Source organism: Chenopodium quinoa, unplaced genomic scaffold (genome assembly GCF_001683475.1).
Source record: "Chenopodium quinoa cultivar QQ74 unplaced genomic scaffold, ASM168347v1, whole genome shotgun sequence".
Taxonomy (NCBI): Eukaryota; Viridiplantae; Streptophyta; class Magnoliopsida; order Caryophyllales; family Amaranthaceae; genus Chenopodium; species Chenopodium quinoa.
Window position 1 is genome coordinate 3,138,360 of NW_018744633.1, and position 23,593 is coordinate 3,161,952.

Here is a 23,593-nt window from a genome sequence, read left to right on the forward strand (position 1 = left end):
TGGGAGATCACCGAATCATGGGAATACAGTCAATACACGGAGCAACATTTATATACGATTTTTTTTACAATGGACTTTGTAGGAAGTATTATTTAGTTGTCACACATTACTTTGTCCTGCACATTGACGAAAATATTAGATTAGATTAATATTAATTAATTAAAATATTTTTACCACGATAAAAAAATTAGTGCTAAAGTTGTTATGATTAAAGATTTTACTCCTTATAACAAATTCTAGTTGTTTACATTTTCTAATAACTTTCTCAAATAACGTGAAGTGTTAAATATAACTGTCAATTCGGGTAAACAGGTCGGTTCAATTCAGATTAATTCCATAACCTATGCGGGGGCGGGTTTGGGTTGGGTCATGCTTGAGTCAGGGCACGTCGGGCCATACTTCTTATCGAGTTTGGGTCGGGTTAATAACAGATCGGGTTACATTGGAGTCGGGTGAACAATAGGTCGGGTTTAATTCAGGTTTTCAAAGGTTAAAACGGGTTAGGGTAATTCTCGGGTTCGAGTCGGGTCATATAATGCCGTTTGGAACCATATGTGATTATTATTTGTTGTCATAAAAGTTCGTGGTAAGCTTGAGTTAATGAAATCGGTGCAAGTTAAAACCGGTAAATTGGTCATTTAATATTTTAGGGGATACATTATTTCGGTGTAATATAATGTCATTTGGAACCATATAAGATCATTATATGATGTCATAAATGTTCGTAGTAGGCTTGATTTAATGAAATCCGTGCAAGTTGTAAACCGGTATTTAAATTGGTCGTTTAAAGGCAAATTGGATGGTTCCACCAACCCAATTGGACTCCCAGAGGATATTAGGGACCATGAAAAACATTTCGGCAATTTTAATTTTCGGGCGAAAAAAAATTCAAAAACTTCCAAAATAGAAGACTAATATCCACGCATTTTGAGAATTTTTGGAAGTTTAGGGGCCCGGTGTCCAAAAGTCTTGAAATTTTAGAGGATACATCTCGGGTTCATATAAGTTGTTTGGAACCATATATGATCATTATTTGTTGTCATAAATGTTCGTGGTAGACTTGAGTTCATGAAATCGGTGCAAGTTGTAAACCGGCAAATTGGTTGTTTAAAGGCAAATTGGATGGTTCCACCCACCCAATGGGACTCCCGGACGGTATTAGGGACCATGGTAAACATTTCGGAAATTTTTATTTCTGGGCGAAAAAAAAGTCAACAACTTCCAAAATAGAAGACTAATATCCACGCTTTTTGAGAAATTTTGGAGGATTTGAGGCTCGGTGTCGAAAAGTTTTGAAATTCTAGGGGATACATCTCGGGGTCATAAAATGTCGTTTGGAACCATACGTGATCATTATTTGTTGTCATAAATATTCGTTGTAGGTTTGAGTTAATGAAATCGGTGCAAGTTGTAAACCGGTAAATTATTCGTTTAAAGGCAAATTGGATGGTTCCACCCACCCAATTGGACTCCCGGAGGATATTAGGGACCATGGTAAACATTTCGACTATTTTTTATTTACAGGCGAAAAAAATCAAAAAATTTCAAAATTGAAGACATGTCCACGCTTTTTGATAACTTTTGGTGGTATAGGGGCCCGGTGTTGAAAAGTATTAATATTTTAAGGGATACATCTCGTGGTCATATAATGCCGTTTGAAACTATATATGATCATTATATGTTGTCATAAATGTTCGTAGTAGGCTTGAGTTAATGAAATCCGTGCAAGTTGTAAACTGGTAATTAAATTGGCCGTTTATAGGAAAATTGGATGGTTACACCAACCCAATTGGACTCCTGGAGGGTATTAGGGACCATTAAAAACATTTTGGCAATTTTTATTTCTAGACGAAAAAAAAGTTAAAAAGTTCCAAAATAAAAGACTAATATCCACGCTTTTTGAGAAATTTTGGTGGTTTCAGGGCTCGGTGTCCAAAAGTCTTGAAATTTTACGGGATAAATCTCAGGTTGATATAATGCTGTTTGGAACCATATCTGATCATTATTTGTTGTCATAATTGTTCGTGGTAGGCTTGAGTTAATGAAATCGGTACAAGTTGTAAACCGGTAAATTGGTTGTTTAAAGGAAAATTGGATGGTTCCACCCACCCAACGGGACTCCCGGACAGTATTAGGGACCATGGTAAACATTTCGGCAATTTTTATTTCTGAGCGAAAAAAAGTCAAAAATTTCAAAATTGAAGGCTAACTAATATCCACGCTTTTTGAGAAATTTTGGAGGATATGGGGCTCAATGTCGAAAAGTCTTGAAATTCTAGGGGATACATCTCGGGGTCATAAAATGTCATTTGGAACCATATGTGATCATTATTTGTTGTCATAAATGTTCGTTGTAGGCTTGAGTTAATGAAATCGGTGCAAGTTGTAAATCGGTAAATTGGTCGTTTAAAGGCAAATTGGATGGTTCCACCCACACAATTGGACTCCCGGAGGGTACTAGGAATCATGGTAAATGTTTCGACAATTTTTATTTACGGGCGAAAAAAAGTAAAAAAATTCTAAAATTGAAGGCTAATATCCATGGTTTTTGAGAAATTTTGGAGTCTTCATGGCCCGATGTCTAAAAGTCTAGAAATTCAAGGGAATACACCTCTGGGTCATATAATGACGTTTGAAACCACAAATGACCTTTATATGTTGTCATAAATGTTCGGGGAAGGCTTGAGTTAATGAAATAAGTACAAGTTGTAAACCGGTAAATTGGTCGTTTAATTACAAATTGGATGGTTCTATCCACCTAATTGTACTACCGGAGGGTTTTAGTAACAATGGTAAACATTTTGGCAATTTTTATTTTCGGGTGAAAAAAATTCAAAAAATTCCAAAATTGAAGGCTAATATCCACGCTTTTTGAAAAATTTTAAAGGTTTCGGGGTCCGATTTTGAAAAGTTTTGAGATTTTAGGGAATACATCTCGAAGTCATATATTGAAGGCTAATATCCACGCTTTTTGAAATTTTTTTGAGGTTTCGGGGTCCGGTTTTTAAAAGTTTTGAGATTTTAGGGAATACATCTCGGGGTCATATAATACTGTTTTAAACCATAAATTATCATTATATGATGTCATAAATGTTCGTTGTTGGCTTGAGTTAGTGAAATCGGTGCAACTTGTAAACTGTTAAATTCACCATTTAAAGGCAAATTGGATGGTTCCACCCTCCTAATTGGACTCTCGGAGGGTATTAGGGATCATGGTAAACATTTCGGTAATTTTTATTTACAGGCGAAAAAAAAGTAAAAAAATTCCAAAATTTAAGGATAATATCTATGCTCTTTGAGAAATTTTGGAGGTTTCGAGGTTCGGTGTCGAAAATCCTTGAGATTTAAGGGGAAACATCTCGGGGTCATATAATGTCCTTTGGAACCATATATGATAATTATATGTTATCATAAATGTTCGTAGTAGTCTTGAGTTAATTTATTCGGTGAAAGTTGTAAACCGTTAAATTGGTCTTTTAAAAGCAAATAGGATGGTTTCACCCACCCAATTGGACTCCCGGAGGTTATTAGGGACCATGGAAAACATTTTGGTAATTTTTATTTCCCGGAGAAAAAAAGTAAAAAAATACAAAAATTGAAGGCTAATATCCACGCGTTTTGTGAAATTTTGGAGGTTTCGGGGCTCGGTTTCGAAAATCCTTTAGATTTTAGGGGAAACATCTCGGGGTCATATAATGCCGTTTGGAACCATATATGATCATTATATGTTCTCATAAATATTTTTGGTAGGCTTGAGTTAATGAAATCGGCGCAAGTTGTAAACCTGTAAATTGGTCGTTTAAAGACAAATTGGATGGTTCCACCCGGCCAGTTAGACTCCCGGAGGGTATTAGGGACCATGGTAAAAATTTCGGCAATTTTTATTTTCGGGTGAAAAAAAGTCAAAAAATCCCAAAATTGAAGGCTAATGTCCACGTTTTTTGAGAAATTTTGGAGGTTTTGGGTAGAGCTGTCAATTCTGGTAAACGGGTCGGGTTTGGGTCAGTAAGAGTGGGTTGGGTCAACTCGGGTCAATTCAATTCGGATTAATTCCATAACCTATGCAGGCCGGGTTTGGGTTGGGTCATGCTTGAGTCGGATCACGTCGGGTCATACTTCTTATCGGGTTTGGGTCGGGTTTACGTCAGGTTACATTCGGGTTGGGTGAACAATAGGTCGGGTTTAATTCGGGTTTTCACGGGTTAAGCGAGTTAGGGTAATTCTCGGGTTCGAGTTGGGTTTAGTTCAAGTTAATAATTTGCGGGGTAGATTAGGTCGGGTCATTCTCGGGTTTGAGTCGAGTTCGGTTCAAGTCAATATTTTGCGGATTATAATCAGGTCGGGTCATTTTCAAGTCGGGTTATTCTCAAATTCAAGTCAGGTTCGGTTCAAGTCAATAATTTGCGGGTTATAATCAGGTTGGGTCATTTTCAAGTCGGGTCATTCTCGGATTCAAGTAGGGTTATGTTTTAGTCAATAATTTGCAGGTTACAATCAGGTCGGGTCATTTCCAAGTCAGGTCATATTCGAGTTCAACTAACTATAAATAGATAATTATCATTTTTACCAAGCTAATGATTTCCTTTGACTATAATATATATGGGAATATAATAGGGAAATATAGTTTATAATTTAGGAAGATAATTATCTTTTTTTACCATACAACAAATACTATATACTATATTTAACTCTTAAATTTGAGGATGATGCTCCTTTCTTTTGCTGGCCTCCACCGACTTGGTCTCCCTAGACAAAATGCTTTGACTAACAATAATAAGGTGGTCTAAATTGCATTTAAAGTGATTTGAAATTGGGTCGGGAACAATTTGGGTTGAATTAGGTCGAGTCAATAACAAGTCGTGTTGATTTCGAGTCGAGTTAGTAACAGATCAGATTGAATTTTTGAGTCGGGTTAGTAATAGGTTTTGTAAAATTCCGGTCGGGTCAATAACAAGTCGGGTTGAATTTGGGTCAGGTCAATAACAAGTCGGGTTGATTTCGGTCGCGTTTGTAACAGGTTGGGTTAAATTCGGGTCGGGTTGAATTCAAGTCAGATTAGTAACAAGTCGGGTTAAATTCTTAGACGGGTTAAAAGGGGTTTGGGTCAATTTTGGTTCAAGTCAGGTTCGGTTCAGGTCAATAATTTACGAGTTACATTTGGGTCGGGTCATCTCCAGGTCAGTTCATGTTCGGGTTCGGGTCTCACATACTCGGATCAACTCGGGTCTAGGGTTGGTTTCAGGTCGGGTCAGGTCGGGTTTGGGTCACCATTTTTCCGGATTCAAATAGGTCGGTTAATAATCGGGTTTAAGTCGATATTTTGGGTCGGGTCAACTTTTGACAGCTCTAGTGTTAAGTACACAGTAGTTGGTTTAGAAAGTACAGTATTGCATTTTCTATCAAACCTTGTTCTCCGTACAAAAATTGGGAGTTTAGCTTGCTCATTAAGATTCAAATCAATGGATAAACATGGACGACTTTGAACAAACACCGACACTTAATTTCTTTTTTCAACAAGGACAATTTATCACTATATTCTATACAATTGACAATTCATCATATTAGTTATTAACAATATTAATAAAATTAATAAAATGAGAGTGAGGGATAGCTCGAGTGGTTAGACTTTCCTCTCGATTGCAGTAGATCTGGTATCGATTCTCACATCTCTGTGGTGGTGGCTCTCTATTCTATTTAGTGCAAACATCATTATTTTTTTGGGATAAGTTTATGACTTTGATGACAACTACTATCCTACGCATCAAGCCATCAATTTTGACACGAATTTTTCTTAATTTTGGCCTGTCATACAAAAATAATTTCGTTGCAAATAATATTCCTCTTGTTCGTCCCTCTATAAATACATTCAAATGGTGAACCCAAAATTATTCAATCTTCATCCATTATTGCAATTCATATTAATCTTCTTTAATTTCCATTATTGTATTCGAGCTGAGGTACACATTCTATCCTGATCTCTTTTCTGTAGTTCATCATAAGGTCGGGTCGAGCACTAATAGCTATCTTAATTTCGTTTATTACTTAGCTAGCTAGTACATGCATGGATTGTTCAATATTATTCCAACTGTAAAATACTACCTCGATCTGTTTTAAATTATTTGTAATTATTTGACATAAAATGTTAGTAGAAAATATCTAATCGTTACAAATAAATTAAAACTAACAAAGCTAGTATATCCATTAATACTATGTTCAATCTTTTGTACATATCTAAATCCTTAGATGTTTGCTTCAATATTTTGTATTTTTCTGATTTGATTTTCATAAGAATAATAAGTTGAAAAAAACAAAGCATAATACTCGATCTACTTCTCTTTCTACCTTAATGTTTGTTATTGTTTATGGTCATATAGAATGAATTTTGACCATTATTATTATTTTTTTCCTTGTAGAGGTAGCTAGCTAGGAAACAATGACTTCGGTGCAACAAGTAGACCAGGGTTTAACCCAATTAACCGTTAAGGAGAAAGCAACAATTAGTGAGGCGATAAAGGAGGCTCAAACCTTGTTGGAAAACAACAACAATGATGCAGACGAGATTCAACTCGCTACAGTTGCAGGTGTTATAAAAAATTCCCAAAACAGGCCACTTGTGCTAAATAAAACGCTTAATGGGTTTGGAGTTTTCGTAGTGGCACCTCCTACAAATGTTGGTAGTGGTGGGTTTATTCATAGGGCTCCTACTTTGCCTCATATTCCAGGTGGAGGCGGTCCAGGCCCCGTGATCATAGGCTGTAAGGCCGCGTTGATATATGGTACCTTCGATAGGGCTTTACCTCAACTCGGATATCTCTTGGCTTGGTTCAAAGCTCAGAGTTCTGATGAACATAAGGTAATGTTTTGGTTTAATTTGTTTTCAAATAACTATATTTTTTATGTAATTTTTTTTTTATACATTGTTTAAGTGGTTTTTAAAAAATTGTTTTTAGGTGTATGTGGAATCTGGGAACCTAAGCAAGCTCATGGAAATGGAATGGAGTGATATTGAGCAGAAATTGGATGCATCTAGCAACGAAAGTCGGTTCGTGGATAGCGAGACAGGAGCTATAGCAGCTGCTGAAATCAACCTTCTAGGCGACAACCTGGCTTTGCTTGGAGCAAGCTTTGATCAAGTGTTCTTTGATGAAAACACTTCCCAATCTTAATTCCAAGACCCATCATCGACATAATATAATATTGTATCTCTTTGTGCAAAATAAATAGTCACGTTAATATTGTAATTTGAACGAAAAAGTATATCTTACTACCACAGAGGCACTAGGACTTTTTTAACTCGCATTTTCCATTATGCAAGCTTTATCATGTTTGAATATTGTATTTAATAAGCTAATCAATAAATTATGCTCCTTGGTTTTGTATAATTGGAAGAAGGAATGTGGTTCTGATATATCTTAATTAATACGTATCTATAATCATTGAACCTTAGCTAATACACGATATTTTGTCAAATAATTTTCGGCCTAATCCTTTCTAAGTATCAAAAAATAAAAAATCACACGACTCCTCATTAATGTTTCAACGCGTCCAACCTAAATTTAATTCTACACATTATGAATATAACAACCTCTGAGAAGCCTTTAAAGACAACTAATTATATTCTCTTAGTTTAAAATATTATGACAAAGACAAGGCATTATTTTATCCCCAAATTCCTTCTTTTATTTTTGGACTTGATTCTTCTTACACTATTTTGCCACCTATAGTACTATTAGATTCATCAAAATGCATATGTACGCAACCTTTTTCGCTTTCCCTTCATAAATACACAATTGAAAACAGTTAACCATAAACTTCACTCATCAATTAATATTGTACTTAATTAAGGTATACTTAACTTTCTTCATTTCTGTGTATTTATACTATGGAGTAATAATATATATAGTGTTGGTTTCAATCTGATATATATTTTATGCAACGCTTTAGGTGGCGCGACTACAATGGCATCAGACCAACAAGTCCGAGGTGCAATTCATCAATTCGCGGGGAAGGCAGAGAGAGCAACAATAGGAGAGCAAGCAAAGAAAGAAGCACAAACAATGTTAGCAAACAACAAGGAGAAAGCGAAGTGAGCCAAGATGAGCTAGTTTTGGTGACAGGAGTAATAAAGAATCTCCAACCTTGTGGAATTATGCTTAATAAGTCCCATGATTGGAAGGGGCAATTCATAGCCAAGCCTCATGATAAGACTATTGGTGAGCATGCTAGTGGTGGGTTTGTGCACCAAGGCGTCCCGTGGCAAGGGACTCTCCCGGTTGTTGTAGGGTCGAAGGGTTCGATGATATATGGTCATATCGATAATCATGCTCCTCCTAAGCTTGGATGGCTCTTGGCTTGGGACAAGCCTGACAACCCTAATGAGCTTAAAAGGGTATGTTATACTTATAAATTATAACCACACTTAATAAAACGTGCTACCTCTGTTTTTATTTTATCTTAACATTTACTATTTGAATAAGAATTTAAAAACTCGATGAGTGGGTGGGTAGGTAAGTGTACAAAAAATACGGGTAAAGTAAAACAAAATGAGGGTAAATGAAAAAATATTGTGGGGTAAGACTGTAATTAAGAGAGGTAATGTAATAAACAACACACGATATACCAAAATTGGATTAAAGTTAAAGTGTAATTGTGTTAGTAGAAACAAATCAGAATGAAAAGTGTTAAAAGATCATTAGAAATTAAATTTTTTTGAAAGAAAGAATCATCTACACTCTATATTAAAAGACGTTCTTTTTAAAGAACCTCATTTAACAAATAAAATAAGCTTTCAACAAGATTCGAACCCATAATATTATAATATTCGAACCCATAACCTCCCATATATATATATGTAATACTTTTATCATCTCAACCAACTTATTATTAATGTTTCAAATTTCACATAATATTATAATATTCCTTTCATTTATTAAGTAAATTAGAGGTAATATAATTCATTTATTTTTCACAAGATTAAAATATAAATACATATGATGTAAAAAAAAAAAAAATAAGTGACATCCAAGGCAATGCTCGAATCACTACATAAACTAACTACACAAATAGTCCAACATAATTGTTAAATTAAAGCAAGAAGTACACAAATTAGCAACCCGAGGCATCACCTAGGATACACACTAGTTAGAAATTAATTAATGTAGTACATTTTGGTTTGATAAGTGATCATCAGTCAATGTATTCATTTTTTTTTTTTTTTTTTGCAGGTGTATGTAGAAGCAGGGCATCTAGGCCGGCTCATGAAAATGGAATGGAATGAAATCGAACAAAAATTGGATGCATCTCGTAGTACAAGTCATTCCTGGGACAGCGAGACTGGCGCAGTAGCAGCTGCCGATATCAAGGACTACGGCGAAAAACTAACGTTGCTTCGTGCAAGCTTTGATCATTCCCCTACCATTAAGTAAATTTATCTAATTATGTAAATGCCTGATGAAGGAATGTAATAACAATATAACATGCATTATAACATCTATGCTTATCTTACATTGTAATACTGTTAAGTTTGTGTAGCTTAGCTCCTTATATTGAGCACTTGGGTGCGACGGGCGCATAGGGCAATACTTATGAAAGCAAGAATATCAATCATTGACAGTAACTTTGTCAAAAAGAATATGGTACTAAAATAAATGGTGGTGGTGGAAGATCATGCAACATTTTCACAAAAAATAGATTAATGTCATGATATTCTTGATTAATGTCAATTAATAATAATTGATCAATTAATGTCACCTTATAAAAAAATTGTTTATAACTACTGGTTTATTGCAAAAAAAATTGCTTATAAAGGTGATTTTTTGTAAAATTTCCTAAAGAATATAATGAATCAACTAATGTCCGTACATATATATAGACTTTTTTTGTTGTTCGAATGAGCTAGAAGGACAATACAAATTGAAATTGGCCAGGAGAGGAGATTTTTTTTTTTTTTTTTTTGACGAAAATGAGATATTTGAACTAAACAATGACCTATCAATTTATACACAAACTCTAAGTCTTAACCACTAAATCAGAACTCATTATTGTTCATTGGCTAAAGACTAAGAAGTCAAGACTATAGTAGTAGGCCTAGTTGTACAAGTTGTATATTTCTTGTTCCCATGGAAAATTGGAAAAAGCTAACTATATTGACTTCACTGGCTCAGTATGGTTTACTTGGTCAAGTCTCGTGTATGAATATGATGACCTAATGAGCTGTAATATACTGTTGGGCTAATGGAGACAATGATCAATAAGAGAAGATTCAAAGTCTTTCGAGTCAATGCATGATTGCTATGTCCTGTAAGAGGAGGATGGAGCTGTAATTTCAGATTGCTTTGATAGTTTTGCAATCAAACAGAAAGACAAATACTCTAAATTTAAATTTGATGAAACTCCAGGATATGCTGATGAAAGATGTGGGATTTAAGTGGGTATCAGGTACAATATTTAAGTTGCTATTATGTACTTGTTTATGCTTAATTTTTAACACCAATAAGATTGTTGCTTCTATATATTCTGCCGACTTTGTAAACGACCCAGACTACAAACTACCACCATCATATAAAAATGTTTCTCATTATTCATGGTTCAAGGTCAATAACATCACCTCTAATGTCCTGATCTTGAACTCTGAGGGCGCTTATCCTTCCTTTGCGTTTGCTTTTGTCTCCTACGGTTCTTCATACGTACTTGCTATACTCATGGGGTCCCATGATGACTACGATTATTATCATTAGGACGCTGTTGTGTGGTGTGCCAATCGAGATCATCCCATTGGAGACAATGCAACACTTCATCTTACATCAGAACAAGGTTTGGTATTAAGGGATGTAGATGGAAATTTGGTGTGGTCAACCAAAACCTCGAACCTTTCAGTTAGGTCTATCCATTTGCAAGACGATGGGAATTTGGTCCTTTTGGACGCAAAAGGGAATAGCATCTGGGAGTCATTTGATAACCCAACCGACACTTTACTGGATGTTAGGCATGGTCTTCCCGTAGGACATAGATTAACATCCAGCAAATCAACTTCAGATTATTCCGCTGGGATGTATTGTGTTAAATGGGAATCTGATGGTCTTCATGCTTATGTTGATTTGAATCCTCCACAAGAATATAGATTCTTGGAGTATAGTACCTACCACGACATAGTATTCCAAAGTTTATACTATGCTAGTTATGATGGTTTTAATCTAAGTTATATGCTTCTTACTGCCACTGGACGCCTAAAATGGATCAACTGGAATCAAAGCGACTGGAATCAAAGCGCTCCCATTATTGATTATTTTGAAGATGTGAAGTTTGGTGATTGTGCCTACCCAAGAACTTGTGGAAACTACGGGATTTGCGTAAATAAAACTGAGTGCGGTTGTCCAATGGAGACTGATGAAGGTGGCGTGCTTTATTTCCAGCCAATTAACGCATTTAATTCCTCTTTAGGATGTAGTCTTGTTAATCCTCTAGCTTGTCCCGACAAAGACCTCCATTATTTCTTACAGCTTGAAAATATTGACTACTTCGATTCTACTCCATCGCTCACAGGAACAGATATTCAGAGTTGCAAAAGTGCATGTTTACAAGAGTGTTCCTGCAAAGCTGTCATCTTTCATTACCATAATGATACCTCATTTGGTAATTGTACACTACCTTCAGAGATTCTCACTTTGAAGGATACTGGAGGAAGACATAATGTCGTTACATTAATCAAAATGCAAAAGAAAACTTCATCGCACAGAATATTAGTACTTTCCGTTTCTGCTGGCTTGATAGTCTTGGTGTTGGTTACTGGAGTATTTGTTTTTGTGTTTATGAAAAAGAGAAACAGAGCGAAAGACTTTGATTGTTCCAATGACGTTTTTGTTGATACAGTAAAGCGGTTTTCTTTTGAAGCACTAAAATTGGCAACCCAAGACTTCCAAACAAAGCTTGGTCGAGGAGGATTTGGATCAGTTTTTGAAGGTACACTAGATGATGGAACAAAAGTTGCTGTGAAACGCCTAGATTCATTAAGCCAAGGGAGGAAGGAATTCCTGGCAGAGGTCAATACATTTGGCAGCGTACACCACTTCAACTTAGTGAGGTTGCTCGGATTTTGTGATGATGGATTGAATAGACTTCTTGTCTACGAATACATGTGTAATGGGTCACTTGAAAAGTGGATCTTCAACCAAGACGTATCACTAGCACTTACCTGGAGTGTACGCCAAAAGATTATTAATGGTGTGGCTGCGGGACTTGAATACCTACATACACACTGCAAACAAAATGTGATCCATTTTGATATCAAACCTCAGAATATACTCCTAGACAAAGACTTCAACATCAAGATTTCTGATTTCGGCTTAGCAAAAATGGTTGACCGTGATCAAAGCCAAGTTATGACCATGGTAAGGGGGACACCGGGATATATGGCTCCAGAGATGGTTACTGGTCGTGCCATCTCAGTTAAGGTCGACGTCTACAGCTTTGGAGTTCTTGTCCTAGAAATTGTGTGTGGCCGTAAGAATTTTGGTTCATCGGAAGGTGATTGTCTCACTAACTTGGTGAAGGTGAAGGCTGATGAGGATCAACTCTCTGATCTAATCGACGAGCACGGGGAAGATATGCAACAACACAAGGGAGAAGCTGTGAAGATGATGAAGATTGCAATATGGTGCTTGCAGCCTCACTTCATCAGGCCAACTATGTCAATGGTGGTGAAAGTTTTACAGGACCTTCCAAACATGGAAGCCTTGAGTGATCTCAGTTACTTAACTATGGTCCAAGAAGCTGCTCCAGCGGAGACAAATTATGAATTTTCAGTCCGCCCGACAGAGTCACTTTTGTCTGGACCGCGTTAATCTGCAGCTAGTCCTATCTCGAGTTTCTTAGCTGCACTTGTGGCAGCATTAGAACTCTACACTATCTTCTATGGATGTCATCAGAACTCTACACTATCTTCTATGTTTTTTCAGGTAAATCAAATAGCCATAGCTCTTGCTTGTACCAGTTCGTCTTCCTATTTATGTATTCTCAATACAATAAATTAATGTACTGCTGAAAACTAGCATCTGCTTACTTAATCTGTATTCTATGCTTCCATCTGTTTAATCAGTAATCTATACTTCTATCTGTTTAATCTGTATTCTATGCTTCAACTCGTATCTCTTTTTTTGCGCCCTTCTTGTTTTTAAAGATTGTGTAATTAACAACAAAATTTCAGGTAATAATTATGAAATCCAACTATCAAAGTTATTTAGGTTGGTTAACCATTCAGGTTATGAATTCTCCGATCAATGAAGATTTAAAAAACCAATGATCAAAAAGTATGTATTCTTATTTCCTATACAACACTAAAAATCTTAATAGTTAGGATCCATATCAAATAGACAGAGAGTAAACTTTGCTGAATTAAAAAAAATAGCATTTGGCACATAACAACATACATATTCTCATATTTCTGAATTACAATCATTATCTTTTTGTTGAAGAATTTACAGACAACAAAAGATTAACAGCACATCTTTCTTCAGACAAGATGGCGCATATGTGATCTTAAACATGAAAGATGATTGACAGCAAGAAATGAAACTTGAGATAGCACCATTTTGTAATAGGATTATGTTTAATTAGATGGAAAGTACAAAAGAAAATCTCCAGAGAAGTTGCTAATTCTTACATAACAGGAGTGCATAGACTCCCAGCAGCATAACTAACTTACAGCATTCAAGTAGAGAATAAAGCTAACAACCAGGAACTTAATATCACCGAGAAGTGATAATCAACTAACACAAACTGCACAATTTAAGAGCAAGAGCGTCTAACCTCTAAAACTTAAAGTCTGGATTGAGATGACATCAACCATTAAACCAGTTTAACACCTCAAACACGACTATCCCATAAGGATTCAGGACGAACCTTGTCCGATGTTAAAAGGTTCTCAACCTCTTTAGGAGGGTTCAATCCCAACTTACTGGCACGGTTCCATCGATCAAGCCTAGTCATACCAATGCTCGGTCCATACATCATGTTCATGTCAAATTGCCTCAACACTTCCTCATTCTGATCATAATCATCTGCCAAGAAAAAGTTCACCAGAAAAATAAGACTCTTCAATCGAATAAAACCACATCCTGCTTATTAGCCCGAATATTCTATAAGATCATCCTAAGTACACCTTTTGCAAACTTACCAGCCACATTTAGCTATAAAAATCAAAATGTATAATTTCCAATACTAATTTGTCAACAATACATTGATTTATCTAAAAAATTACTTTAATAGCAAAATAATGATCATAGTTAGCCAAATTTGACAGAAATTGTCGAATTAACCAATTATTAGAGGAAAAAAGGATTAAATTCGTAAAAAAAAATCATTCAATTCACACAACACAAATCATCAAAAACAAACAACACAAATCATCAAAAACAAACAACGCTTTACCAAATTTGAAACATAATCAACCAAAAATCAAAAACACTTCAAAAACCGCAAAAAAATAAAATATCATTCAACAGCAAAAAATTGATAAAGTTCAAACAAAATTAAAAGTAGGAGAGAGAAAAAGATAAAGACCTTGAAGATCAAAAGAGCCATTGCGAGTAACAAGAGCAGGAGATTGAGCGATGTCGGATACAAAAGAAGGAGAAGGAGTCTTCTTCTTGTTAAGACCTTTGGGAGAAGGTTTTGAAATTCCAGTATTACCTTTCTTCTTCTGCTTATAGAATCCTTTCATATCAACTCTTGCAGTCGCCATTTTTACCAACTTTGAAAGCTTCAATTTCTCTCTCTTCTTCTTCTTCTTCAATTTGTGTGAGAGTGTTAGTTTTGAATTTTGAATTATATTTTTGGGTCGGTTAAAGAGGAGAGAGTGAGAGAGATAATACAGGTAAAATCGTGTGCTGGAAGTTTTATACAAGTTGGGCTTACAATTTGGGCTTTGGGTTTTGGACTTTTAATCGGTTGGGCTTGTATAAACGAAGTAGCCCAAATGTTTGACAAACAAACTACCAAGACCTTTTTAGGTGATTGTTGGACCATCACCTAAAAACGTCTTCATAGTTTGACTATCACCTAAAAACGTCTTCGTAGTTTGACTATCATCTCAATAAAAAAAATTAATAATAATAATAAGATGTGGAGTGATTTTCAATAATGCTGAGACAAAAAAAAAAAACTCAAATTGTATGTCCTGATTTCTTGATTTGGCAAAAAAGTAAGGGTCTTTTCATATTTACTAACTAAATTTATTGGAACTGAATTAAACTGAACTAAATTAAATGGAGCTAAAATGAATATTTTTTTGAAGAGAAGGCTAAACTGAACTAAAATTAAGCTGAAGTGAACATGCCCTAAAACAGGTCAATTTGGCACAAAACTAGTTTTATCCTTCCCTCTAATTAATCAATACCGAGTGCAAGTTAATTCTAGTGGAATAATATGAATAATTCTAGCAATTGATACAAAAATATATCAACACCTTAAACCTACATTCTTATAATAAAAGATACTACATACTCCATTCAGTTGATGATTTATTTTGACATGTATTGGCTATCTTAATTATTCTGACTCAATATTTGTTGTATTACTTGTATTATTCCGTTCTTGAAGTACAAAGAAATTTATTCCATATTAATTTGATCAACGTACTTTAATCAATTCAATGCACACCTTTGTTGAAAATAAACAACTCGTACGTAATTATTGATTATTATGGACATAAACTATGAGTTATCTTACAAATAGGAGTACAATATATATAATCCACTTGTCAATGTATTAATTGAAAAATGAAGATGTATCATCCCACTCAAACGATGAAGTAATCCTTCGCTATTATGTTTGTCTTAAGAAGATAAGATTATCCAAGCTTGATTATTACTTGTATCATAATAAAATAAATTATACAAAGTACATTATAACAATCCATCTCATTTTGACCAAGATTATCTTATTATTATCTCTTTGAAAAAAACTCTCTTATAAAAATAGTTCATTAATCAGCTGAATTCAAAACGTGAAGAAAGTTATAAAGAAATTAAAAGAAGAAAAGCAAGATGGCAATGGTTGGAGGTGTTTCAGAGAATAAGGGTTCAGAGAACAGCTTGGTGATCAATGATCTTGCCAAATTTGCTGTTGATGAGCAGAACAAGAAACAGGTACGTATTTCCCATATTACATGCAATCTCAAACTAACTGTTGCGATTATGTAGGAACAAACGGGGTAGGAGTATATTTATATAAGAATTGGACCGTTCAACTTGCAAAAAGTATCTGTTTTCCTAACATATATACTGTTGCGATTATTTAGAAACAGAGAGGGTAGGAGAATAAGAATTGGACCGTCCTAACATGTATATTAAAATTATTTCTCTTTAATGGATTTAGTTGGTTCAGAAATTTTATTGAACTTGTGAAAAATTATATACAGAACTCAATACTGGAGTTCCGGAAGGTTGTAAATGTGAAAGAGCAAGTAGTAGCTGGTACGTTGTATTACATTACTTTGGAGGCAAATGATGCAGGAAACAACAATGAAGTTCAGTATTATGAAGCTAAAATTTGGGTTAAACCATGGTTGAACTTTAAGGAGTTGCAAGATTTCAAGTTTCTTGGGGGTACTCTGCCAATAGATGGTACTGCCTTGTGATTTCGTTCTTGGTTATGTTTCTTTTCGTTGTAATCAGTAAGTTCGTAACAAAGTATACACCTTCAATTTTCAATATATTATCATTGGAGCCAGCAGATTGTTTGTAACTGTACTAAGCAAGTCGTCGATCTTGTCATATTTTTGCAGGCTGTTAAAGGATGAAGCTGTTCATGACTTGATTCAGGACAGCTTAACAGCCTGAACTTCTGAAGACCTGAACATCTGATTATCAAATTGTGTTTGTTTTTTTACATGTTATCGTTGGATATGACAGATTATGTTATTGTATATGTATATGCTACTGAAACTATAGCTAGTGAATTCTACTTTAATGTTTATAGAATTGAACACACACACAACGATTTGAATGCAAGATCAAACGATACAAATTCCCAGCAACTGTCTTGGAAAAGTGCATCATATTGATTTTTCTCATTTTAATTAGATGTTTTTATGTTCAACTAAAAGCTAGCTAGCTTAGCTTCTTCAAAAAAGATGATCTTCAACAGGTTTTTGGCCTCCATTAAACATTGAAGAAATATTACATAGCCTAAAAGGCTAAAAATCTATAATACAATATTGCAAAACTTATTGTGGTCGAACAAAAATAAGAAAGGATACAGTACAAAATAGAAAATATCAACTGCTTCTAAAACAGGCTATAGTTAAATAAATTCATCAACGAGGTCCAGACAAAAGTGAATCTGTAGGACAGACTGAAAAGCCGTAATTTGCCTCCATTGGAGCTGCTTCATGGACCATGTTTAAGTAGGTGAGATCAGTTAGAGCCTCCATGTTCGGAAGATCCTGTAAAACTTTCACCACCATTGACATAGTTGGCCTGATAAAGTGAGGCTGCAAGCACCATATTGCAATCTTCATTAACTTCACAGCTTCTTCCTTGTGTTGTTGCATACCTTCACCATGCTCGTCAACTAGATCAGAGAGTTGATCCTCATCAGCCTTCACCTTCACCAAGTTAGTGAGACAATCACCTTCTGATGAACCAAAATTCCTACGGCCACACACAATTTCTAAGACAAGAACTCCAAAGCTGTAGACGTCAACTTTAACAGAGATGGCACGACCAGTAACCAACTCAGGAGCCATATATCCTGGTGTCCCCCTTACCATGGTCATAACATGGCTTTGATCTCGGTCTACCATTTTTGCTAAGCCAAAATCAGAAATCTTGATGTTGAAGTCTTTGTCCAGGAGTATGTTCTGAGGTTTGATATCAAAATGGATCACATTTTGATTGCAGTGCTCGTGTAAATACTCAAGCCCCACAGCCACACCATCAATAATCTTTCGACGTAGGTTCCAGCCTAGTGTCTGTGATGTGTCTTGATTGAAGATCCACTTCTCTAATGACCCATTACACATGTATTCATAGACAAGAAGTCTATTCAGTCCATCATCACAAAACCCAATTAACCTCACTAGATTGAAGTGGTGAATGCTACCTATTGTGTTGACCTCGGCCAGGAATTCCTTCCTCCCTTGGCCTACTGATTCCAATTGTTTTACAGCAACTTTTGCTCCATTACCTAACGTACCTTCAAATACAGACCCAAATCCTCCTCGACCAAGCTTTGTTTGGAAATTTTGGGTTGCCAATTTCAGATCTTCAAAAGAGAACCGACTTATGTTATCAACAAAAACATCAAGGGAACAATCAAAATCCTTGGCATTATTACTTTTTCGCCTCCATATCATAAACACAATAACCATAACTAAGAGTATTGACCCAGAAGATACAAGAAGTACCGATTTTTTCTTCAATGAAGCTTTTGTTGATGCCTTGTTTTGCACTTTGATGAATGCAACGGCCTTATAGGCCAAATATTGGTCAGAAACATCCATCGAAGTGAGTATCTCAGAAGTTAGCGTACAGTTACCAAAGGAGGTATCCATATGGTAACGAAAGAAGACGGCTTTACACGAACAATTATTCAAACACACACTTTTACAGCTCTCGGCATCTATTTTTGTGAGAGAGGGAGTAAGGGCAAAGTAGGTCACATTATCAAACTCTAGAAAAGTGTGGAGATTGTGGTTGTTAGGACAAGATAGAGGTGTAACTAGGCTACATCCTGAACTGGAATCAAATGAATTAACTGGCTTGAAGTAATCCCAGCTACCATCATCCCCGCCTGTTGGACAACTACATTTACCACCATCCTTGCAAATTCCATACTTTCCACAAATTGTAGGGTATGAACAATTATCATTATCAAAGACATCACTGGTGTAAATCTCACCTTCTTTCCAAATATATGTACGTAGGTGACCATCTCGATCAAGACGCATATAACTATTCTTATAATTGTACTCAGCAGAATACAAGGGCGAAGAACTGAAAATTTGGTAGATACTGTTCCAACTACCTTCTTCAATATGCCGGAAACTATAGTATTGTGAAGTATTCGAATCAACAAAAGCATGAAGACCATAATGATCTCGAATCACATAAAAGAGCTCTGAGGAATTACTTGAAATTGATGATGTGGACATTAATCTATGGTCCAGTGGAAGGCGCTGGTCTTGGATTAACGTATCAGTAGGGTTATTATAGGACTCCCAGATGATTTTCCCATTTCCATTTAAAAGGACCAAGTTCCCATCACTTCCCAACTGAATTGACCTCACTGAAAGGCCAGGGGTGTTGGTAGACCACACAAAACTTCCATCTTCATCCCTTAATACCAAACCTTCTTCAGATGTAAGAGCAAGTGTGGCAAGCCCTTGAACAGGATGAGCTTGATTGGCACACCAAACCACCACAGGGGAAAAATTATCCTTCCCAATATATACCACAAGTACATATGAATCAGGTGCAGTTTGATGGGCGAAAAGCCCAAATCCAAATGGAGGATAATAATCAGTACTTGTCTTAACTCCATACTTATTATAATTACGATGGATGTACTCTGGAGAGTACAAGGCTGTTCTTATAATATAATTATCATCAGAATAATAGCTCCCTTCATTAATAAGCCAGTTATTATTATTTTCCAATGAATTCGAGACATTAGCATATGAAGAAAGGCTTTTAACAAGGATGATGTTGTTGCTAGAAAGAAAGTAACACCAAATGCATAAGAGAATTTTGAGGGTACCTGATACCCATGTTACTCCATAATCTTTCAACATGACCTGAAATTTCATCAGACTTTAGTTAGTATTCTATCTTTGCTAGTATAGCAAACTGCTAACTCCAAAAAACAAAAAAGTTAAACAAAAACCCGTTTGTTTTTCAAGTAGACTTACTGCTTGATTGTAAAGACTTGTACTTCGTTTTTTATTAGATACATCACTTTGAAATTGCAGAGTCCTAGGCAATTTTTTAATCTAAATTGAAGAGGGCTCATGTGATATGAGAAAGATAGAGAGAATCTATTGAGTAAAAGAAAAAGGTGAAGCATCTAAATTGAAACTTCCATACATAGAAAGTGATGCATCTAATAAAAAACTAAGGAAATAATAATCCACTAAGGCTTAGAAATTTCTAAAGTACGAACTATATATGGATTCTTGAATCATGAAGAATGAAGAGTTGAAGACTGACCAGAAGCTTCCTTCTAATTTAAAAACTATGACCAGAAGCTTCCTTCTAATTTAAAGACTATGACCAGAAGCTTCCTTCTTATTTTAAATAAAAGTTGTTAACAATTTGTGTTGATTCACCAGATTATGTATCAATTCAACAAAGTCATATATATGATGTTGATTTTGACTCCTGAAAAAAGAAGTCAAAAAATAATACTCTTAACAATTTTGAGATGATCTATTTCAAACAAGTGGTGAGACAGCAAATCATTAAACAAAAAAGCCATCCATATCTACAATTATTACAACCCCAAGCGCCCTCCATAGTATATTTTAATTTATGCATTAGACTTTTATTTTCTCTAGTCACCATCAGCCCCACAAGTTCCCATGAACAAGTGGTCAAAAATCTATACTGACTACCATATGCATTACTATGGAATAAATTATAATACATTGAATTTCTCTAATCACCATTAGCCCCTCAAACCATATAGAACAAGTACACTGTAGACTGTACACTGATCAAGCCAAACAAACAAAGAAATGCCTATCAAGTGAAATTAACTCATGATTTATTGATTTTTCTAGTGTATAAAGAATGGCACAAGCAGAACACAACCTTATGACCTCTTATAATCATAGTGAAGCTAAATTTAATCAATCAATATGTATCAAACTTGTTATCTTATGTATTTAAAAAGAATTTTTCAAACATATTCTCAGTCCAGGTTTGGTTTTCTATTTATAATATCAGAGTGCCAATTATTTATAAAGCGAAAAAAGAAGCTTGAGAGGAAGCAAAATGGGAGATATAACAGGAGGAAAAAGCACTTGTGAAGATAAATAATGCATCTTGAGACTACTTCACGAGTTCACGTAGACTGTAAAAAATAAGGATTGCTAAATAATCTGTGCATACATTTGATTTAAAAATCACGATTTGTTCAGGATTACTTTGTTGTTTTATGCAATTGTTCAGGATTACTTCGTTGTTTTATGCAATTGTTCAGGATTACTAGTCGTAGCAAGTTATCTGGAAAGAAAGAAAGAAAAAGATTTAATCCAGTTAATCAGCAAGAACTTCAGGTGATTTTAAGGTGCTTACAGTAAAGACGTATGTGAATTTCAATGACACAAACCAAGCAAGATATTGAGTCAGTTGAAAAGGATTTCATCAACAGACAGGCAGAAGAGGACGCTGGAAAGAAGTATGACAGTAATTCCTCAAAATCATATTTTGACTTCAAATTCTGAATAAATTGTACTTCTGTGTAACTTCTGACTAAAGATGCCAAAGTGAATTGGCTTGCTATCACATAATATCACTTGACGTCAGTTGTTTCTAACATGATGTTAGTGGTTTTCTGGCAAAACTGACCATTCAGATAAGCAAACAGCATATTATAGGACTACAGATGTATACATAAACAATTTCCCTAGCCTAATTCCTCAATGCCAGGGCACACATATCTAGTCAAAGTTTGTCTTGACTTTTAAATTCCCTACCTTAATTCTCTAATGGTAGATAGGGCACAGATACTTTAGACTTTAAGAAACTCACGTAGTAGAAGAGGAACATCCACGTCCAACCTTTTCATACCCTTGTCAGATGCATAATTTTCATAATTCAAGGCTGTTGCAAAAAAAGATAATCACAACACCTCCCACCGAATAGGATCCTAGATAGCTGCATTATATGTGATGATTAGCCAGCAATAAACTATAGATAATAAAGCATTAATAAAGACAATCATCAAAGTTTAAGGACACCAAATGTCAAAGTAGCAATTCAGAAAGCATTCAGCTTCAACACATACCACTTGAAGAGGAAATGGACCTTCTTCAAGCCTTCAGCACCCCAAAATTCCCAACATTACCTTTCACTATTTTTTCAACAAGAGTAAATGCAGGAAACATTGATTAAAAGAATCTGGTCCTACTTAAAACATATTACAAGGCATAGTGTATATATATTGTTGGCTATGAAACTTGAACCCGTGTCCAAGTCCCACAACCATATTTCTCATCTGCTAGTAAGCTAGGACACTTTGATTTGTATTCACATTCTGGTACTTGCATTTGAAGGGGAGCCTCAGACCCCGACTCCCCCCCCCCCCCAACACACACACACACACATGCACACACCCTAAATCGCAACAACCAAGAGAACTCGAACATGTGGCGAATATCACGGAAATCAATTAACCAAGTACATTTCAGTTACCAGAATTGAAAAATCACTTTTAATAAGAGTATACACCTAACTAGCTAATATTCCACTTTCTAAACCAACTTTGATCAAATGGTGTCATCATCACCCTCCCCCCCACCAAAGATTTTGTTACAGTAACATCATACATCAATATCTAACGACGAATTCACACGAAAAAAAGTCACAAAATATTACTTAATTACTCGTTCCTTAACCCAAATTTTCTTCAACAACAACCCACTGTCAATTTCGTCAGAAGTCGGGGACAAATGTACTCACCTTTACCCTAACCAATAATAAAATTGCAGTCGAATATCCCATTAAATCAAACATAATGCCATGTCCTAATCTTGTAAATTCTCCTAAAGCAAAAAAAAATACAACAAAGATATAATTGAAGCTGTATATAAGATTCAATCTACAAAAAACACAACACAAAAATCCGCAAAAAAAATTGTAGAAGATAACTTTAATATAGATGATTGCAATTTTAAATACTAATTTCTAGTCTTAAATTCGTCCAAATTTAAGAAGATTAAAGTAAAGAGACATACAGCAGAAAAAAAAAAAAGGATCCAATTTTCACTCCATCGTCAATTGAAAATTGCAATAATCAACAACGCCAAAAACCCTAATTTAATCTAAGAACTGCGAATCCAACTGTAATTGAGAAATTGCGGGAAATTCAACTGGGCAAACCTTCTACAATGCGCCAACCGCCGAAATTGGCTCGCTTTATGTCTGTCTGTGTTTTTTTAAAGGTAAAATAGAGGGAGTTGTAAAGCTAAGGTAAAAGAAGAACAAAAGGCAATAAACGAATTGTCTAACGCCGGAAAATAGTCAAACTCTCAGTATTTTCTTACAACATTTTATGCTTTATTACTCCGTATTAGATAATACAGAATATATTATACAAGTAATTAATACTTTGTATTTCTTTATTAGTTTTTTACTGTTGACTTTTAAAAGATAACACAAAAAATTCTTTACTAGTGAATGTCACACTCATAAGCTAGCTAGTGGTTGGCTAATTTGCTTATGTTGGGTCATAGGGAGAGTTGTTCTAGCATTTCGAAGGCAAAAAAATCACTAATTTCTTCATAGAATTGCTAATGCAATTTGTGATTTTCATGTGATTTTATTCTGAACTGATTTGCTTTGTTGTATTTCATTGCAAAGAGAATTCCTTTTAA

At 35.2% G+C, this 23,593-nt stretch overlaps 6 protein-coding genes across 8 annotated transcripts; 4 read left to right on the forward strand and 2 right to left on the reverse strand.

Moving 5' to 3' along the window:
- Nucleotides 1-5,877: 5,877 nt before the first annotated feature.
- Nucleotides 5,878-7,388, forward strand: LOC110701014. The gene is made up of 3 exons (XM_021878591.1): nt 5,878-5,957; nt 6,416-6,853; nt 6,951-7,388. The coding sequence occupies exons 2-3, from the start codon at nt 6,434-6,436 to the stop codon at nt 7,164-7,166; spliced, it is 636 nt and encodes a 211-aa protein (XP_021734283.1). The 5' UTR covers nt 5,878-5,957; nt 6,416-6,433; the 3' UTR covers nt 7,167-7,388.
- Nucleotides 7,389-7,853: 465 nt separating this feature from the next.
- On the forward strand, nt 7,854-9,512 carry LOC110701013 (jasmonate-induced protein homolog). The gene is made up of 2 exons (XM_021878590.1): nt 7,854-8,389; nt 9,225-9,512. Exons 1-2 carry the CDS (start codon nt 7,931-7,933, stop codon nt 9,423-9,425), a joined length of 660 nt encoding a protein of 219 aa, XP_021734282.1. The 5' UTR covers nt 7,854-7,930; the 3' UTR covers nt 9,426-9,512.
- Nucleotides 9,513-10,413: 901 nt separating this feature from the next.
- Nucleotides 10,414-13,460, forward strand: LOC110701579 (G-type lectin S-receptor-like serine/threonine-protein kinase At2g19130). Its single transcript, XM_021879211.1, has 2 exons — nt 10,414-10,437; nt 10,737-13,460. Exons 1-2 carry the CDS (start codon nt 10,414-10,416, stop codon nt 12,837-12,839), a joined length of 2,127 nt encoding a protein of 708 aa, XP_021734903.1. The 3' UTR covers nt 12,840-13,460.
- Nucleotides 13,461-13,550: 90 nt separating this feature from the next.
- LOC110701015 lies at nt 13,551-14,851 on the reverse strand. The gene is made up of 2 exons (XM_021878592.1): nt 14,557-14,851; nt 13,551-14,054 (listed from the first exon to the last, which is right to left on the reverse strand). The coding sequence occupies exons 1-2, from the start codon at nt 14,735-14,737 to the stop codon at nt 13,861-13,863; spliced, it is 375 nt and encodes a 124-aa protein (XP_021734284.1). The 5' UTR covers nt 14,738-14,851; the 3' UTR covers nt 13,551-13,860.
- Nucleotides 14,852-15,948: 1,097 nt separating this feature from the next.
- LOC110701017 (cysteine proteinase inhibitor A-like) lies at nt 15,949-17,006 on the forward strand. 2 transcript variants are annotated; one of them, XM_021878595.1, is made up of 3 exons: nt 15,949-16,142; nt 16,415-16,669; nt 16,781-17,006. In XM_021878595.1, the coding sequence occupies exons 1-2, from the start codon at nt 16,041-16,043 to the stop codon at nt 16,631-16,633; spliced, it is 321 nt and encodes a 106-aa protein (XP_021734287.1). In that variant the 5' UTR covers nt 15,949-16,040; the 3' UTR covers nt 16,634-16,669; nt 16,781-17,006. The 2 variants fall into 2 exon arrangements, with proteins under 2 accessions (XP_021734287.1, XP_021734288.1); XM_021878596.1 differs by having other exon boundaries at nt 16,415-16,619.
- Nucleotides 17,007-17,129: 123 nt separating this feature from the next.
- LOC110701016 (G-type lectin S-receptor-like serine/threonine-protein kinase SD2-5) lies at nt 17,130-23,270 on the reverse strand. Of its 2 annotated transcripts, XM_021878593.1 has the most exons (3): nt 23,100-23,270; nt 21,750-21,875; nt 17,130-19,792 (listed from the first exon to the last, which is right to left on the reverse strand). In XM_021878593.1, exons 2-3 carry the CDS (start codon nt 21,765-21,767, stop codon nt 17,312-17,314), a joined length of 2,499 nt encoding a protein of 832 aa, XP_021734285.1. In that variant the 5' UTR covers nt 21,768-21,875; nt 23,100-23,270; the 3' UTR covers nt 17,130-17,311. The 2 variants fall into 2 exon arrangements, with proteins under 2 accessions (XP_021734285.1, XP_021734286.1); XM_021878594.1 differs by lacking the exons at nt 21,750-21,875; nt 23,100-23,270 and adding an exon at nt 19,907-20,554.
- Between the last annotated feature and the right edge of the window lie 323 nt (nt 23,271-23,593).